Source organism: Musca domestica, unplaced genomic scaffold (genome assembly GCF_030504385.1).
Source record: "Musca domestica strain aabys unplaced genomic scaffold, Musca_domestica.polishedcontigs.V.1.1 33, whole genome shotgun sequence".
NCBI lineage: Eukaryota > Metazoa > Arthropoda > Insecta > Diptera > Muscidae > Musca > Musca domestica.
In genome coordinates, this window is record NW_026712312.1 from 7,001,577 (window position 1) to 7,018,619 (window position 17,043).

Here is a 17,043-nt window from a genome sequence, read left to right on the forward strand (position 1 = left end):
CTTTGCATTTGTTGGTCTGAATTGCTCTGAATTACTGAACGAATCACTCATATATTTTATTTTTCTCATGTATATCATATCTTCGAAAATCTATATTTCAAGTTGTCTGGCGTCATTTTGTACGACCATTTTCAAAGTTGATCCCAAAATAATCCAAATTTTTTAAATCTATATTTTTTTATCACCCAAAATATCTGGAGCCTTTTAAAATATATTATGGTCAAATATCAATGTCAATATAAAGGATAACATTATCATTACCATAACAATACAGCAATACATAAATACAAAAGCCATTGGAATTAAAAATGGCGGGTACGCACACACACACAAATATACCAACCTTATTGAGCACTCCAATGTTCGTTAGAACCGTTGACTGGAACAGCGCACAAAACTCCTCGTCCACTTCACATAAATTGCAGACGAATGCAAATTGTTCAACAATTAAAATATTCAGAAAATTGCCATTGAACAACTGCTGCACTTGTTGCAGGTTCCATTCCATCGTGGCATGCGGCTATATGGTGTAAGAGGATGAAAGAAAACAGGAATAAAACAAGAGCAGGTACATTAAATGAGTTTTTAAGTTTATATTGAAACTAATTAATGAAAGGAACAACAGAGAAAGGAGTAGAAGAAATAAGAAAAAAAAAAACACACAACTTCAGATGTAAACATAAATCTCACTCCCAGACCCCAGACCTACAGGTAGTTTTGTTTAAAGTGCATCCAAACATTTTAACTAATCGGGATGTTGTGCTGATACTGATGTCGTGTCCATAAGGTTCTGTGGAAGGGATTTTGTAGATTGATTTCGAATCATTTAATGTGCTTTTAAATAAAGCACAACTCATTAGTGTTCTAAAGGATATGCAACAACAACAACAGCAGCAGCATCTATGTTAGGACTATACTACAGGATATTTTTAGATACACTATTGCTGCTGACGTTAATGTGCTGCTGCACTGTATCATTAATTTATGTCTGTTTGATTTGTTGCTAATAAAGTTGTAAGTGCAATTAGGGTCAATTTCCATGTTTGAAGAATTTGAAAGGGAAGTTAAACAGGTGCTGTACAAGGATTGTTGTCCTATTCATAAATCCATCTGGAGCTATGATATTAAATGTGATATGTTAATAAGGTAGGGCATTTCAAAGAAAAGAAAGAAAATTTAATTGCACTGGACCCATATTTCTATATTTTGTCGAACATTTTAACAACCTGTTGCTGTATGACGATAAAAAAGTGAACTAAAAATTCTATATCTAACAAAATTCTTTAAATTAAATGAAAAATCTAACATTTTCTTTTTTCGAGTCCAATCATTATACAAATATAGGGAATGCATTATGCATTGAGTTTAGTATAATAGATACTTAGTAATCAGCAACATGGGTAGGCTTAATATGCCCCCAGGTGTAATTTTGTTTTAATGCCCTCAGCCATATGGCTAGAGAGAGTATATATCATTTGATACGGCCAAAACGTGCCTCATCGAAATACGTCTCTTTGGACCAAATACGTTTCAGGACATTTGGAGTCAATCTAGCCGTGTCCTTCTGTCCGTCTGACTGCTGCGCACGATAACTCTCGAAGGGAGTATCCGATTTGATCAAAATTTGGTACATATTAATATTATTGTCCAACTTAGATCGAATTCGGAGATGGGCAATATGGGTCCACTCCTTCTGGTACCTCCCACACAAAATGTCAAAATTTTCAAAGAAAATAATTTGCTGCACAGAAAGCGAAAGCATAATCCGATTTTGTTCCAACTTTGCAAATCTTAATGCTAGGTCAGGTGCGAAAATGGAATAATTATAACTCTTATAAAATGTGATGTAAAAGTCCGACTGTCTTCAAATTACACACATCACAATATTTTTATTAACCTAAGGTCTGGTGTGAAGATGGAATATATCGGTCCACTCCTTCTGGTACCTTCCCCACAAAGGGTCAAACTTTTGTATATAAATTAAGCTCATAAAACACGAAATTAACATCCGATTCAGACTAATATCCGATTCAGACTTGGCACAACTCATTAACACAAGCTCTGTTAAAAATATGTTAGAGATGGGGCCATTCCTTCTGGTACCTTCCCCACAAAGGGTCAAAATCCGAAATAATCATCCGGTTCTCTTCAAATTACACACATCACAATGTTTTTATTAGCCCAAGGTCTGGTGTCAAGATGGAATGTATTGGTCCACCTCTTCTGGCATCTCCCCCAGAAAGGGTCAAAATTTTGAGTATCCATGAAGCTTATAAAACGGGAAATTAACATCCGATTCCATTCAGACTTGGTACATTTCAATATTTCCATCAACATTAGATATGTTATAAATATGGTAGAGATCGGACGATTCCTTTTGGTAGCTCCCTTGCAAAGTGTTAAACTTTGAATAACCAAAACGATCATAAAATCCGAAATAAGCACTGGGTTCTCTTCAAATTACACAAGTCAAAATGTTCTTATTAGCCCAAGGTCTGATGTGAAGACGGAATATATCGGTCCACCCCTTATGGTACCTCCCCTACAAAGGGTTAAAATTTTGAGTATCCATGAAGCTCATAAAACGGGAAATTAACATCCGATTCCATTGAGGCTTGGTACATTTCAATATTTCAATCAACACAAGATATGTTATAAAGATGTTGTGAAGATGATATATATCTGCGAGCCCCTTTTGGTACCTAACCCTCATAGAATCACAATTTCCAATACTTTTATCTGTCATAACTTGCGAAACAAGTCGGCGATTCTTTACAACTTGATATACCTAACTATTTCTCTTAAACAGAAATCTGATATGAATAAATTATTAATCGGAATTTATGATTTCTCATTAAATTGGATATAAATGTTCCAAAATTTGGCAAATTCCAATATTTTTATCTGTATTATATGAAGAATGTATGAAAATGGAATTCTTCGGTCCGCTATATCTGTTACCTCACGCATATTTCCACATTATAAAGTATAGGAAGTAGTCGATATAGTCCAAATCTAGCCCGTTGTAATATTTTTATCAGTCTTAGGTCAGATTCGAATTGGTGAATATTGGCCAACTGCTTTGGAACCTCCCCCATAAAGGGTCAACAGATTGATTAATCATAATTCATGGCTGGGGGTATACATCTGTCGGCAAAACCGACTGATACTGTTTTACTTGTTTATTGATAAAACCAGTAAAAAAGAGAAATGTCATATTCGCCCTGAGATAACTGCTTTACTTTAAAAAGTACGAAAACTACATTTCAGCAAATTAGATGCTGGCAATCAAGCTCCAATATTTCTTTCAACCAAATTCAGCGAGTAGATATAGTAAAAGAGAATGACATATTTGTCTCTCTTCATTTTGTCCATAAGTTTTACTAAGCTTTCTGTTTAAGTATAAATTTTTAAAACTAGTGTAATATAGTACTATATGGCATATTCTGGAACACACCTATTGTTTTCTTAGTAATTTAGAACTTAGATAGGCTTTCTATGTCCTTAGGTGTTATTTATCTTAAAATCATGATCATCATATGATTTGTTATTACTTGAATTGACGATTGTGGGGTGGAACGTTGTAAGCATATCCCATTATTTGAAGAAATTCGATTTAAGCCTCAAAAATTATGCATTGCATACGCGAGTAATATTTAGCTACTCCCGTCTGTATACAATTTCATTAATCCGACAAGGGAAATACCTACAAATATATCCAACCAATTTCAATTTCAATTTGTCACACCTACTCTCTTTCTCTCTATAATTTACATCAACAGTAATAGCTATTATTAGTACGATAAAAAAAATCTACTTACCACACTTTGTTGGCAAATCTTATTTAAGAGAGCACGTCGAACGTGATGTGAAATGTCATTGGATTGCAGACGTTGCAACAAGGCCAATGTATCCAAAACACCAACAGATTTTAACAACTGAAACAATTCCAATTGTAGCTGCAACATGACATTATCAACCATGGCTGTGGCAGCAGCATCGTTTATTGCTAATGATAAAGAGGAAGCCACACCACCCCCACCGGCACCTCCCCCGCCACCGCTGCCACCGCCACTCATTGAAATTCCTGTAGAATTTCCCATCGTTGCAGACGACATAGACGTAGAGCCAGAAAGTTGGGCACAACACGTCGCATTGGGAGGACAGCCTTGTGTCGAGTACATCATCAACAAATTATGGTATTCATTTAACAATCTCGATTCACAGCCATTTAGAATGGAACGCATGGAAACAAGTAGAAAATCATCCGAACGTGTGTTCGAGCAAAGTTTGTTCAAAACTTTAACAAAATTACCAACTAGTCGACAATATTGGCTGCTAAACGGATGGCTGTACGAATTTGAGTTTCGACGATGCTCGGCCAGTGTTTGAAGACATTCGAATAGGACGTCACATAAAACGGTTGGGAAGTAGTTGTACTCGTTTAGGCCACTTGAATTATACGCTGACGAGGATGTTGATGATGATGATGGTGATGGTGAGCTGCTGGCGGAGAAGGCAGCGGCTGCGGCAGCTCGAGCTGCTGATGATGTTGAGGGTTTATCATGGCCAACATCCGGTAGCCACGGCTGATGTTTCTGTTGTTGTTGATGTTGTTGCTGCTGAGAACCGACACTGACGGTGTTAGCGGTTTGCTGGCGTTGCTGTTGCTTTCGCTTCAACTTTTCCACTGTAGTTGGGTGATTTTTCAAATAGAGCTTTATGTGATTTACTAAATAAATTTCCTCGGTTTTGAGGATTACATTCGACAGGATAATCGTTGCATACGATAAATCACTAAAGTTTGTAACATCCTTTTTGGTTCACATTTGTTATTGTTGTAGTAGTTGTGTTTTATTCGTGTTAGGCAAATAACAGATACCGTGTTATCGCAAGTTATTGTTGTTTTTATTTTATATAGAGAGCCGGAGCCGAGCCATGAGCATGTGCATGTATGTATTTGTGTTCCACCATTGCCCATAGCATCAGCCGAACACCAATATTGTTTTGTTTAGCATTGCAGGACCATCGTCATCAACAGCAAAATGGAGGGTAGAGGGTGTTTGTATGCGAAAGGAATTGTTGGTGTTGTTATTGTTTATTGTTGCATTTGCAGTTGATGTTGGCAAAATAAGGCATTATCCCAACAACAGCAACAACAAGTGATGTTGTCAACCATTCACAGACACATAAACAGTCCAATGTGTATTCCATGGCCCATCAACAAGCCAACCAAGCAGGCAGGAAGTAGACCGCAGGCAGGCAGTATTCCAAAAAAGAAAAGTTGTTCAAAGTTGAGGTGCCACCATTAAAAATGATGGTAGGAGACACACACGAAGAGAGAGATTCAGCAAACGACCGACAGACCATCATGATGCAACATGAAATAAACAAAATGCAATGGAATACAAAATATTAATGGGAAAACATAAAAAGTTTGATCGTTAGAAAGAGTTAAAAAGTCCATAACTTTTTTTTTTGAAAAATTTTTGTGATACAATTTTGTATTACAAGGTAGGTAACGATGTACGTACTATGTGTGTGCTGATGAGTGCAATGTGATTTTACACAAAAAGTGCACATTTTCACCATTGTTAGCCATGATAAAAGTGTGGAAAATGTTTACATTTGTAATTATTTCAAAGTTAAATCTAGTTTGTATGTATGTATGCATACATACATTTGTTATGTTGTATATTTATGGGTCGAATTTGAATTGGAAATAAAACTTTGTAAAATATATATTCTAAACGATTGCAGGAAAACGTTTATAAAAAATAAATAAAAGAATGAAGACATCGAGTCACAAACTACCCATTTTAAAACAGACATGTAATTTATTTATTGAATCATTGAAACTCTGCATTTTTGAGCAATTTTCTGATAAATTAGTTCGAGGGAACAAGAAAATTGTAACCCTTTATGGGTGTGGGTACCAGAAGGGCTTCGCAGATATATATCATCTTCACAACATATCTTGTCTATGTGAAATTTGAAGAGAATTGGATGCTAATTTAGCTTTCTTTGAACCCTTTGTTTTTCAAAATATTGAACCCTATGAGGAAGAGGTAACAGCAGAAAAGGTCTGATCTGTACCATCTTTATAACGGATCTTGTGTTAATAGAAATATTGAGATGTGCCAAGTCTGAATGGAATCGGATGTTAATTTCGTGTTTTATAACCTAAATGGATATTCAAAATGTTGACCCTTTGTGGGGGAAGTAATACAAGAAGTGGTCCGACATAATCCATCTTCACACCAGACCTTGGGCTAATAAAAAGTATTGTGGTGTGTGTAATTTGAAGGAAATCGGACACTCACATCACATCTTATAGGAATTATAATTATCGCAAATGTTGACCCTCTGTGGGGAAGATACTTGATGGAGTGAAGAGATACTGTCCATTTTCGCACCTGACCTAGAACTAATGCAAATATTAGAATTTGCAAAGTTGGAGCAAAATCGAGCTTTTCTTTCTCTTTCTGTACAGTAAATTATTTTCTTTGAAAATGTTGACATTTTGTGTGAGAGGTACCAGCTGGAGTGGACCGATGTTGCCCATCTTCGAACTCGATCTAGTTTAGACAATAATATTACAATGTACCAAGTTTGGATCAAATCGGATAGTTATCTTGTGCATCAGCCAGCCAGACAGCTCGACTCCCAATGGCCTAAAACGGATTTGGCCAAAAGATACCTAGGGTCTAAAACCGTTATTTCAATGAGGCACGGGCTTCTCTACCAGTATCAAGATAATGAGCAATGGTACAAGACACAAAAAGATTTATTCACATTTAAATGCTGGAGTGCTCTAACGTTAGTCACTTGTGATTTTCCAGCCAAATATAAAGAGATCACACTATCACGATTTTTTGGAAAATTCTCACCAGAATGATTTTGTACGCTTGTAAACAATATAATAAGCTGTCACTGGAATAATTTTAACAGCTGACGGACGAGTGGCTTATAAATAACAGCAGTGTGAAGTTGGTTGCAGTTTTCTCAACTCACCCTGTACAGCCTCTCTAGCTATGTGGCTTTTATTCATCGCAATAGAAAAGAGAATTTTACAAAACGTGGAGGGTAAAATTTGGTGTGGGTACCAGAAGGGCTTCGCAGATATATATCATCTTCACAACATATCTTGTCTATGTGAAATTTGAAGAGAATTGGATGCTAATTTAGCTTTCTTTGAACCCTTTGTTTTTCAAAATATTGAACCCTATGAGGAAGAGGTAACAGCAGAAAAGGTCTGATCTGTACCATCTTTATAACGGATCTTGTGTTAATAGAAATATTGAGATGTGCCAAGTCTGAATGGAATCGGATGTTAATTTAAAATGGATATTCAAAATGTTGACCCTTTGTGGGGGAAGTAATACAAGAAGTGGTCCGACATAATCCATCTTCACACCAGACCTTGGGCTAATAAAAAGTATTGTGGTGTGTGTAATTTGAAGGAAATCGGACACTCACATCACATCTTATAGGAATTATAATTATCGCAAATGTTGACCCTCTGTGGGGAAGATACTTGATGGAGTGAAGAGATACTGTCCATTTTCGCACCTGACCTAGAACTAATGCAAATATTAGAATTTGCAAAGTTGGAGCAAAATCGAGCTTTTCTTTCTCTTTCTGTACAGTAAATTATTTTCTTTGAAAATGTTGACATTTTGTGTGAGAGGTACCAGCTGGAGTGGACCGATGTTGCCCATCTTCGAACTCGATCTAGTTTAGACAATAATATTACAATGTACCAAGTTTGGATCAAATCGGATAGTTATCTTGTGCATCAGCCAGCCAGACAGCTCGACTCCCAATGGCCTAAAACGGATTTGGCCAAAAGATACCTAGGGTCTAAAACCGTTATTTCAATGAGGCACGGGCTTCTCTACCAGTATCAAGATAATGAGCAATGGTACAAGACACAAAAAGATTTATTCACATTTAAATGCTGGAGTGCTCTAACGTTAGTCACTTGTGATTTTCCAGCCAAATATAAAGAGATCACACTATCACGATTTTTTGGAAAATTCTCACCAGAATGATTTTGTACGCTTGTAAACAATATAATAAGCTGTCACTGGAATAATTTTAACAGCTGACGGACGAGTGGCTTATAAATAACAGCAGTGTGAAGTTGGTTGCAGTTTTCTCAACTCACCCTGTACAGCCTCTCTAGCTATGTGGCTTTTATTCATCGCAATAGAAAAGAGAATTTTACAAAACGTGGAGGGTAAAATTTGCCACTACCTCGTTAGTTTAAGGTTAAATAGTAACTGTACGTTTACACATAAAAGGGTTAACCCACTGGATTTGGATTAATATTGTCATATCCATAACTTATACTTCAAATAAATCCTCTTAAAGTAGGTTAACACTACAATATGTTCTAACGTAAACATGGCAAAATAAACAAATTTGGATACCAATACCTTTGCACGCATAACCCTCTTCGGTTAAAAATATTCGAAACCGTTTTAAAAGGTTTATGGTTAATATAACCATGTTCGCCCGCATATATGCAAATAGGGGTTGTTTCCATTTCCATAAACTTAGATCACAGAAATATCTCATAACTAAATCATTTGCATAGAAAGGCGCTCAAAGGGCCAAAATTTTTAAAAGTACTGTATGAAATTTCCTATTTGGTCCAAATTTTATTTCATTTATTAATATCTTAATCTGCTCTTAAATGCCTGATTTTATAATACCATCGGAATTAACATATTTCGATATATATTTAAAAACATTTTTTGCATTTTAATAATTGTAATATTGCACAAAATATCAACACACACGATATGCATATCATTGCTCTAAAATTTATCAACATAAGTCCCTTTCAATGTCAATTTATTCTGTCTTATATCGAAAAATATCAACAATTTTCATACTTTCATAATAGGAACTTACCGCCTCAATGATGTATTTCAATAATGCCATAAATTCTCTGCTATTACCCAACAGATATTTGCCATTGTTTTTAAAGAATGTATCCAGCAGGCGGTATGTGTGCCAGTCTTGTATGCACAAACGATTTGTATATATTGACTGGCATATCATATTACAGACCGTATCGAGATTTGGCAAACATTTTGTTGTCTTTTGTTCATGACGTTGCCGGGCATTGCCTCTACCACTACCCCCGACACCAGCACCATCTACTTCAATATTGTCATAAGATGGCAGTTTTTGTTCTTTTGTTGTCATGATATTTCCACCTACATTGGACATTGTAAGCTGTTGCAATTGCTCAATTAGCAATAGTAAGCAGAAAAGTTGTTGGCAATCTTGGGATTCAATGAATTTCTCCAACATCCCCAAAATGACTTCTTTCTGTGTGTCAAGTTCATCGTTGAGTGTTAGCATAAAAGTACTGTATGAAATTTCCTATTTGGTCCAAATTTTATTTCATTTATTAATATCTTAATCTGCTCTTAAATGCCTGATTTTATAATACCATCGGAATTAACATATTTCGATATATATTTAAAAACATTTTTTGCATTTTAATAATTGTAATATTGCACAAAATATCAACACACACGATATGCATATCATTGCTCTAAAATTTATCAACATAAGTCCCTTTCAATGTCAATTTATTCTGTCTTATATCGAAAAATATCAACAATTTTCATACTTTCATAATAGGAACTTACCGCCTCAATGATGTATTTCAATAATGCCATAAATTCTCTGCTATTACCCAACAGATATTTGCCATTGTTTTTAAAGAATGTATCCAGCAGGCGGTATGTGTGCCAGTCTTGTATGCACAAACGATTTGTATATATTGACTGGCATATCATATTACAGACCGTATCGAGATTTGGCAAACATTTTGTTGTCTTTTGTTCATGACGTTGCCGGGCATTGCCTCTACCACTACCCCCGACACCAGCACCATCTACTTCAATATTGTCATAAGATGGCAGTTTTTGTTCTTTTGTTGTCATGATATTTCCACCTACATTGGACATTGTAAGCTGTTGCAATTGCTCAATTAGCAATAGTAAGCAGAAAAGTTGTTGGCAATCTTGGGATTCAATGAATTTCTCCAACATCCCCAAAATGACTTCTTTCTGTGTGTCAAGTTCATCGTTGAGTGTTAGCAGATTTTCGGTAATGGCAGCCAATGAATTGGGGTCATCGACAGCAGCCGTACCCTGTCCCGGACGCAACGAACTACCATCACTATCGGGACGATGATCGGGTAAGGTCATAAGGAATATTTCATAGGTTAATGTTTTCAGGGCCCGCACAGCCACATCTCGTATGCTATAGTTGGCCAATAAATTGTTGGTAATGCTGATTATTTTTGGTATTGTTATTAGATTACGTTCGTTCTTTGACGACAGCTTAATCAAGAAACGTATCATTGGGGTGACAATAATCAAGCCATTGCTAAAATGAAAAGAAATGTACCAAAGCATTAAACAATTATCTTTATGTTTTCTATATGTATAAACGAGCTTTTGAAAATTGTAACGACGAATTTCCTCCGGTTGCTGGGGTAAGCTTGCAAGGGGCCGGAGTTCGTCACAGAAATTTATATTGAGTGACCGAGAGAGTGATAACACAGTTTGGTTTTGGTTTTTAGTCAAATTGCGGCTTTATTGGCGGATATGGTGCTGATTATAAAACTCTATGTTGCATCTATGAAGTAGAATCTCCGTACGGGTTGTCTTCTCTTCCTACGTTAGAGATGTCCTGGATAAATCCTCTAGCTGACTGGCTCCTTCTTCCGTTCCCGTAATCGCAGGAGACCTGGATCAGTACTCCCGTTGATATGGCCAATGAGGGCTCTGGTGTCGTCTCCGGAGTTCTTGGTATCTTCCCTTTTTCCAACAATATTCGACGGAGACCTGGATAAGTACTCCAGATTCACTCTTCCGACTCAATAGGCGAAGCCAACGATAGGCAAAGCCAGCAAGATCGGGGGGACCCTGCGGCTTATGGACTCCGCAGAGGGTTAAAGTCCAAAAGACAAGGGCTAACGAGAGTATTAGCGACAGGGGTCCACGGGGCACCGGACCCTTCGATGGATTTAAGTTCAAAATAAGGCCTTACAGGGGTATTAGCTACGGGTCCCAGGGGATACGGACTCCTCGGAGGGTTAATAAGAGGGAAAAAGAAGTCTTTCGAAAATCTAAAGCGTCGAGACCCAGAGGGATACGTACTCCACAGAGGGTTAATAATGGAGGGCTGAGATCTTCCGAGAAGTGAACGACACGGACCTAAGGGATACGCACTCCACAGAGGGTTAATAACAGAGAAACGAAGTTCCGAAAGTCCAAAGAGTCGGACCCAGCGGGATACGTACTCCACAGAGGGTTAATAATGGAGAAACGAGATCATCCGAGGAATTAACGACACGGACCCAAGGGATACACACTCCTCAGAGGGTTAATGTAAATAAACCGAAGCCTCCCGAGAATTCAACGACGGGGACCCAGGGGATACACACTCCACAGAGGGTTAATTCAAGAAAACCGAAGTCTCTCGCGGGTTTAAAGACACGAACCGAAGTCTTCCGAAAATTTAACGATGGGGACCCAAGGGATTCACACTCCACAGAGGGTTAATTCGAGAAAGCCGAAGTCTTCCGAGAGTTCTTTACGACACGGACCCAAGGGATACACACCCCACAGAGGGTTAATTTGAGAAAACCGAAGTCTTCCGAGAGTTTTCTACAACATGGACCCAAGGGGGTACACACTCCACAGAGGGTTAATGTAAGAAAACCGAAGTCTCCCGAGAACTTAACGACGGGGGCCCAAGGGATACACACTCCACAGAGGGTTAATTTAAGAAAGCCGAAATCTTCCGATGATTTAACGATACGGGCCCAAAGGATACCAACTCCACAGAGGGTTACTAAACGAGTCGGGCACAACTAGCTCTAATCAAAATTTCGCGAAGGACACCGAAGGGATATAAACACCACTCGTTCGGGAGGATATGGGGATCACTACTCTGACTCACCTGGCTATGACTTGCTTCGTTCTCACGTTTATTTGAATTCGCGCACTTGTTAGCTGTTCTCGCTTAGATGACTCACTGATCCCCTTTTCTAATTTAACTTTCCCTTTTATAGGAAAATAAACATACCTTTCGTTGTTGTTATTCCCCACTGCCGTCTTCTGCCAATGTTCTTTGTTAGTGGGGATAACTGTAACGACTTCTATTAAACTCCACCAACGCACTTACCATTGGTTGACCAAACATCACTTTCACATTCAGCATTGTTAGTGTCGTTTGCTGATATGCAGTTACCGTCGTTGTAATGCTTGTAAGTTGTTTGTGCATATTTTGCGTATTTGTCGCTTTTTCTTCTTTGCCTGTCATTGGCTATGTTGTAATTATGTGGCCTTGAAATGATCGGTCATTGAACTTAACGGCCGGCGAATTATTAGAACTTTTCTTGTTAAACAAGTATGGGGGTAGTTGAATAAGTTTTGGGAATTCATTTTATTATTAATGATTTGAAAAATTTAATTTATTTAACAATTCATAATATTGTTGTGGCGAAAACGAGAGGGCGACTTTCGTCATCACACTACCTCCCCTTCCGCTGACGACTGTCCTTGGAAGCCTGGACCCCCCTTCACCTCGTGAACTCTCCAACCTCCGATTTATCCTGGGAGCCTGTGGCTCCGAATCGGAATCCGACGCGCATCGACTGGATGTTGTAGGCACTCCAAATTCCAGAAATAGACTGCGGCCGGGAGTAGGCGGCAGGTCGGTACCCACGTCACCGGTTGTTGATAAGGGTGATACAAATGGAGGGGGCGTGATAGGGTTGTCCTGCACTGGCGGCGGTCTGCGCGGCGGCGTTTTCGGCTCATCATCAGATGATATGACGATTGTATCAACAACCATCTGTATTGGCTTCGGAAGGGAAGGATTTGGCTTGATAAGTGGCTGCCGCCTAGTTGGTTTGGATGTTGAGGCCTTCGCAACATGTCTTTTGGGTTGGTTTGTGCTTGGCGGGCAGACCATAAATATCTTCTCGGCTGATTTCGTTGTGGGCTTGGGTGCTGGAGTACTTTTGGCCGACTTAAGCGACAGATTAGCTGACGAGGATCGCTTAATTGGTTTGGAAATCAAGCTGGTCATAGGCCGACAGACTGTAGTCGCCCCATTAACTGGTTGGTGAGGTGAGTCTGCCTTTCCACCGACTACCAAAGCGTGGTCAATTTGCTTTTCGCTTAGTCTGGTAAGCTGAACCGAACAAGGCTTCATCGAGTCCATCAATTGCCATTGTTGTTTGTAATAGGCTTTGGTACGTTGGGGTTGTGGAGTGTTCGACATTATGGTATCGTCCTGTGCCCAGGGGTTTTGCTTCCCTCGACAATTGGTTCATTGGCCGCCAACGATGTTATCATAGTTCGGTGATGGTGTGTTTTCCGCGAAACTCCGAAATTACAAGTAAGTCCAGCGCAGGTGAGACGGGCTTCGCCTTTGGTTAAGAAATCCAGTCCCAGAAGTAATTCCTCGGTAGCATCAGGCATTACAAGGAAGCGTAACTGCAGTTTCCGCGACCCAAACACAATGGTTGCGTCGGCAGCCTCCAGAATTTGTCTTTGGGATCCGTCGGCTAAAGTGACCGTCGCAGCATATGGTACGCTCTGGAGTTTGGGTTGCAGCGAATCCCTCAACTTCTCGCTAATAAAATTGCTGGTGGCTCCGGTGTCGACTGTAGCTGGTACCCGTTCGCCCGCGAGTATTATGGTTGCCACCAGCCTGGTTGTTTCGACATGTAGTGAGGTTTGTGATAGAGGGCACTCCTTTACTTCATCGGACCCGCCTCCCCTCTTCTCTGGCGCATCCGGTTGTAGTTTCCCGAAGCAGATCGGCAGCAGTCTATTGTTCGGACTCCCTGTTGACCACAATCCCAGCAAAATAGTAACTGTGGGTTCTTACATTGTGCCGCGAAATGACCACTCCGTCCACAGCGTCGGCAAGCTGTCCTAGGGTCAATGCGAGAATCCGGCTCAACGTTTTCTACAGGATCTAACAGACGGTGTTGCTCCCTAACAGGACCTGTCCCAGGTGGCAAACTTTCCAGATCCTCTGCCATTTCGAGCAGGTCTTTAAGAGTATGGAAGTCCCGGCGTCGGATATACCATAAATATTCCGGGAGGGCGTTGCGGAAGATTCGTTCCAATTTCTGATCATTGTCATAGCTCGTATGTCGCATGAGGTTCTGCATGCTAAGGGTGTAGGCTTTGAAGGTCTCCCGGGGTTTCTGCTTCCTTTTTCTAATCTCGTCTTCCAACTGTTCAAAGTAACGAGCCGGTAAGAAAAATCGTAAGAAGTCCTCGCGGAATGACTTCCACTCCTGCCAGTGTTGGTTATTGGCGCGAAACCAAATCAGGGCGTTGTCCCGCAATACCTCGGGCATCATTCGGGGCATGTCGTTCAGATGCACCTCATACATACGAGCCAGCTCTTCCAGTCGTTCCACGAACTCGAGTGGACCGCGCGAGCCATCGTAACTTATACCCCACTTTCGGACCTGTTCCGCTAATGCCCTGGCGTCCCTCATCATCTCTCCTGAGGGTGCAGCGGTAGTATCCGAAGTACTAGGTCGAGGATTTGGTCGTTTCTTTGTATCGCTACGGCCAACCCTCCCCTCCATCTGCGACGGCGTAGGTTCCGGCAATACAATAGCCGGCGTTTTTATGGGGGTAAGATACTTCGCCTCTGGGTTGGGAGACACCTTTTCGTGTCGTTCTTGCAATTCCAGAAGTCGCTCGAGTCGTTCTGGTTCGTGTTCTTCACCCAATAGTAGACCAAAACGCCTGCGTAGTTCCTCGACGGTACCGGTGGTTTGACAATCAAACTCTTCTAAGTAGGCCAGTAGGTCTTCCTTCCTCAGGGTGTAGGCCCAGGACACACGCAACGTAGCCGGCATCTTACTATTGCCGTGACTCTCTGGGAGATTATAATCTTAACAATCCTTAAAGCCGGCTTCACTCTCTCATGTCCCTGCTCGGGCGCCACTGTAACGACGAATTTCCTCCGGTTGCTGGGGTAAGCTTGCAAGGGGCCGGAGTTCGTCACAGAAATTTATATTGAGTGACCGAGAGAGTGATAACACAGTTTGGTTTTGGTTTTTAGTCAAATTGCGGCTTTATTGGCGGATATGGTGCTGATTATAAAACTCTATGTTGCATCTATGAAGTAGAATCTCCGTACGGGTTGTCTTCTCTTCCTACGTTAGAGATGTCCTGGATAAATCCTCTAGCTGACTGGCTCCTTCTTCCGTTCCCGTAATCGCAGGAGACCTGGATCAGTACTCCCGTTGATATGGCCAATGAGGGCTCTGGTGTCGTCTCCGGAGTTCTTGGTATCTTCCCTTTTTCCAACAATATTCGACGGAGACCTGGATAAGTACTCCAGATTCACTCTTCCGACTCAATAGGCGAAGCCAACGATAGGCAAAGCCAGCAAGATCGGGGGGACCCTGCGGCTTATGGACTCCGCAGAGGGTTAAAGTCCAAAAGACAAGGGCTAACGAGAGTATTAGCGACAGGGGTCCACGGGGCACCGGACCCTTCGATGGATTTAAGTTCAAAATAAGGCCTTACAGGGGTATTAGCTACGGGTCCCAGGGGATACGGACTCCTCGGAGGGTTAATAAGAGGGAAAAAGAAGTCTTTCGAAAATCTAAAGCGTCGAGACCCAGAGGGATACGTACTCCACAGAGGGTTAATAATGGAGGGCTGAGATCTTCCGAGAAGTGAACGACACGGACCTAAGGGATACGCACTCCACAGAGGGTTAATAACAGAGAAACGAAGTTCCGAAAGTCCAAAGAGTCGGACCCAGCGGGATACGTACTCCACAGAGGGTTAATAATGGAGAAACGAGATCATCCGAGGAATTAACGACACGGACCCAAGGGATACACACTCCTCAGAGGGTTAATGTAAATAAACCGAAGCCTCCCGAGAATTCAACGACGGGGACCCAGGGGATACACACTCCACAGAGGGTTAATTCAAGAAAACCGAAGTCTCTCGCGGGTTTAAAGACACGAACCGAAGTCTTCCGAAAATTTAACGATGGGGACCCAAGGGATTCACACTCCACAGAGGGTTAATTCGAGAAAGCCGAAGTCTTCCGAGAGTTCTTTACGACACGGACCCAAGGGATACACACCCCACAGAGGGTTAATTTGAGAAAACCGAAGTCTTCCGAGAGTTTTCTACAACATGGACCCAAGGGGGTACACACTCCACAGAGGGTTAATGTAAGAAAACCGAAGTCTCCCGAGAACTTAACGACGGGGGCCCAAGGGATACACACTCCACAGAGGGTTAATTTAAGAAAGCCGAAATCTTCCGATGATTTAACGATACGGGCCCAAAGGATACCAACTCCACAGAGGGTTACTAAACGAGTCGGGCACAACTAGCTCTAATCAAAATTTCGCGAAGGACACCGAAGGGATATAAACACCACTCGTTCGGGAGGATATGGGGATCACTACTCTGACTCACCTGGCTATGACTTGCTTCGTTCTCACGTTTATTTGAATTCGCGCACTTGTTAGCTGTTCTCGCTTAGATGACTCACTGATCCCCTTTTCTAATTTAACTTTCCCTTTTATAGGAAAATAAACATACCTTTCGTTGTTGTTATTCCCCACTGCCGTCTTCTGCCAATGTTCTTTGTTAGTGGGGATAACTGTAACGACTTCTATTAAACTCCACCAACGCACTTACCATTGGTTGACCAAACATCACTTTCACATTCAGCATTGTTAGTGTCGTTTGCTGATATGCAGTTACCGTCGTTGTAATGCTTGTAAGTTGTTTGTGCATATTTTGCGTATTTGTCGCTTTTTCTTCTTTGCCTGTCATTGGCTATGTTGTAATTATGTGGCCTTGAAATGATCGGTCATTGAACTTAACGGCCGGCGAATTATTAGAACTTTTCTTGTTAAACAAGTATGGGGGTAGTTGAATAAGTTTTGGGAATTCATTTTATTATTAATGATTTGAAAAATTTAATTTATTT

At 40.5% G+C, this 17,043-nt stretch overlaps 1 protein-coding gene across 1 annotated transcript in view; it reads right to left on the reverse strand.

Annotated features, from left to right (window-relative positions):
- The window catches only part of LOC101892436 (uncharacterized), an 85,259-nt gene that overhangs the window by 42,802 nt on the left and 25,414 nt on the right, over nt 1-17,043 (reverse strand). Inside the window, exons 15-17 of the mRNA XM_059125279.1 lie at nt 9,672-10,416; nt 3,822-4,814; nt 344-520 (exon numbers count right to left, since the gene is read on the reverse strand). Coding sequence (XP_058981262.1) covers nt 344-520; nt 3,822-4,814; nt 9,672-10,416 — 1,915 coding nt within the window. The remainder of the gene's footprint in view (nt 1-343; nt 521-3,821; nt 4,815-9,671; nt 10,417-17,043) is intronic.